Below are 2,908 nucleotides of genomic sequence, written 5' to 3'. Positions count from 1 at the left end.
GCAACTAAAATTTATTTTTCGTTATTTTGAATATATTTTTTCGATTATATCAACTAATCTGTGTCTGATATTTGTATGCGAGGTAAGGCCTCAACTGATTTTCCTTTTGACACAGAAATCGAGAGAACCTTGTGGGCAAGACTCATACAAGCTCGATTAGCCAGATTGGAATCAGACGAAGAACAACATTCCATCCATTCAAGTTCAGATTCAGGTTCTGATAGAGAGGTCAAAACTATGGTTGATGTTCCATCGTCACCAGAAAGACTGTTGGCAGACTATGGAGGTGCAAATGCATAAACCGGCAGATTAACTATTGTCAACCAACCAATGAACGTGGCTAATTTCTAGTTGCACCCGAGTATCATTAATCATCTTGAAAGGAAGCATTTTACTGGAAAAGTGAATGAAGATGCAAACAAGCATTTGCAGATGTTTCTGACCATGAGCAACACTCTGAAAATTGATGGTCACACTGAAGAAGCCAAGAAGTTGCGAATGTTCCCGTTTACCTTAGCGGAAGAAGTTGAAGAATGGTTTTATTCTTTACCGGCCGGTAGCATCACATCTTGGGAGGAAATGGAAAAATCCTTCCTGAATGAGTATTTTCCAGCATCGGTATTTCTGCGGAAGAGGTATGAAATTCTGGATTTTAAGCAGAAGGACGGGGAAACTTTGGGAGACGCTTACAAGAGATTCAAGAGAGTCCTGGTAGCCTGCCTAACTCATAATATGAATGCAACTGAACAAATGCAGATGCTCGTGAACGGTCTTAAAATAAAGACCAAACAGCTGATTGATACCGCAACCGGTGGTTCCACAAATTTTTCAATAGCCACTGGTATCAAAAAGATCATTGAAGCTATTCCTGCTAATGAGCACATGGAGTTGTATGATAGGTGTCAAAGCAAGCCAGAAGGGGTTATAGATTTAAAGCTGGAAACTAATAAAATCCATATTAAAGATACTATAACTGCTGAAGTTGATAAGAAGCTGAAGGCGATGAATATAGGTACCCAACTGGTGGCGCAGGTCCAAACGGTCCCTACTGTCTGCTGTGAAATTTATAGTGATCCGCACCAAACTTGCTATTGTTTTACAACTCCTCAAGAAGTGGAGGAAATCAAATTTTTGAAGTAGAATAATCCTTATTCCAACACGTACAATCCGAGTTGGAAGAATCATCCCAAATTATCATGGAAAGACCAAAAAGGAACCGCTCCTCAACATGGTCAGTACCAAACTCAATATCAATAACAGCAACACCAACAGACCCCTAAGAAAGCTGATTGGGAAATTGCGATTGAGAGAATGGCAGCCCATAATGTTCAATTTCAAGAAGAAACCTAGAACAATCAAAAAAACACCACGGCATCTATAAAGAATCTTGAAGCCCAAATGGGGTAAATCGTTCAACAACTAGCTTCGAGTTCTCAAGCACAAGGTGCTCTACCTAGTGCAACCGTGACAAACCCTAGAAAGCATAATAATGTGAGCACGGTGATAACACAAAGTGGTAAATCTGATGAAGTTGTTGAGGAAGGGGATGAAGAGGAAGACCAATTGATCGAAGTGGACCTTGAGATCAAAGAAAATGAAGTTGTTAGGGAAGCAGTGGTAGCACCGAAACCGGTTGTGAAAGAAACAATCATTGAGCCCAAGTCGGTTGTTAAACTCCCTTTCCCCACTAGAAACAAGAAAAAAGGACAACATGAGAAAACCTTTGAAAAATTCTTAGAGTTGTTCAAGAAGCTGGAGATTAACATTCTGTTGTTGGAGGCACTTGAACAAATGCCTACGCGTGCCAAGTTCATGAAGGATATCATTTCAAAGAGGCGTACCATCGACACTAACCCAATTATTCTAACCGAAACTTGTAGTGCTATTTTGTAGGGTATGAAGATTCCAATAAAGAAGGAGGATCGAGGAGCTGTCACTATCCCATGTACTATTGGAGATAGGTCATTCAACAAAGCTCTTATTGATTTGGGAGCTAGTGTGAGTCTCATGACATTATCTATTTACAAGAAGCTTGGTATAGGGGTTGTGCAAGATACCAGATGACACTCCAATTCGCCGATCATTCGGTCAAGAAACCGTATGGCATTGTCGAAGATGTTCTGGTGAAAATTGATAAGTTTGTATTTTCGGTGGATTTTGTAATTCTTGAAATGCCGGAAGATGAAGAGATCCTTCTCATTATGGGGAGACCCTTTTTGGAGACAGGACGGTGCTTGATAAGCATAGAAGAAGGAACAATGACACTGAAGGTTTATGATGAGGAATTGAAAATCGATGTTCGAAACACCATGAGGTACAAGGATGATATTTGCACCAGTCATACTATAGAGGTTCTGGATCAGGTGACGACATATAATAACCCTTTGTATACACCCCAATCACCTTTGGAAAGAGTGTTAAGTTTGTCCATTTTCGATTCAGATAAAGAGGTGGAGAACGGGGAATCTGAAGTGCTGGCCTTGTTGGACACACAAACCCCGTGGAAAGGATCTCGACCATGCCGGTGGGAGGATTTACGCATACCTCAATCTAGTGAGGAGAATGAAGAACCTAAGAAGGAAACAAAGTTGAAACAACTTCCTAACAATCTCAAATATGTCTTTCTTGAACCTGAAGGAAAATATCCTGCTATCATAAACTCGAGCCTTTAGAATATCCAAGAAGAAAAGCTCATCCAAGTCTTGAAAGCGTACAAAAATGCTATTGGATGGGCAATTGAGGATTTGAAGGGTATTAGCCCTACTATGTGCATGCATAAAATTCTCATGGAAGACGACCACATGCCGGTAGTCCAACCATAAAGAAGACTCAATCCTGCAATGAAGGAAGTGGTTTGGAAAGAAGTGGTAAAATTGTTGGATGCAGGTCTTATATATCCCATTTCTGA

General features: G+C 40.4%; 1 protein-coding gene across 1 annotated transcript; it reads left to right on the top strand.

The window, feature by feature from the left end:
* The first annotated feature begins 732 nt into the window (after nt 1–732).
* On the top strand, nt 733–2,064 carry LOC127105319 (uncharacterized). The gene is made up of 3 exons (XM_051042498.1): nt 733–1,012; nt 1,424–1,779; nt 1,894–2,064. Exons 1-3 carry the CDS (start codon nt 733–735, stop codon nt 2,062–2,064), a joined length of 807 nt encoding a protein of 268 aa, XP_050898455.1.
* Nucleotides 2,065–2,908: the final 844 nt, after the last annotated feature.

This window comes from Lathyrus oleraceus, chromosome 1, assembly GCF_024323335.1.
Source record: "Lathyrus oleraceus cultivar Zhongwan6 chromosome 1, CAAS_Psat_ZW6_1.0, whole genome shotgun sequence".
Lineage (NCBI taxonomy): Eukaryota > Viridiplantae > Streptophyta > Magnoliopsida > Fabales > Fabaceae > Lathyrus > Lathyrus oleraceus.
Note: the sequence above shows the minus strand (reverse complement) of the source record. Positions and strands in the feature narration are given on the sequence as shown.

Excerpts from the sequence above, each read along its gene's own strand:
- LOC127105319 (XM_051042498.1), top strand. The coding sequence starts at position 733 with ATGAATGCAACTGAACAAATGCAGATGCTCGTGAACGGTCTTAAAATA. Across the intron at positions 1,013-1,423 it reads GCTGAAGGCGATGAATATAG|CTTCGAGTTCTCAAGCACAA; the intron begins GTACCCAACTGG and ends TTCAACAACTAG. Across the intron at positions 1,780-1,893 it reads TTAACATTCTGTTGTTGGAG|GGTATGAAGATTCCAATAAA; the intron begins GCACTTGAACAA and ends GCTATTTTGTAG.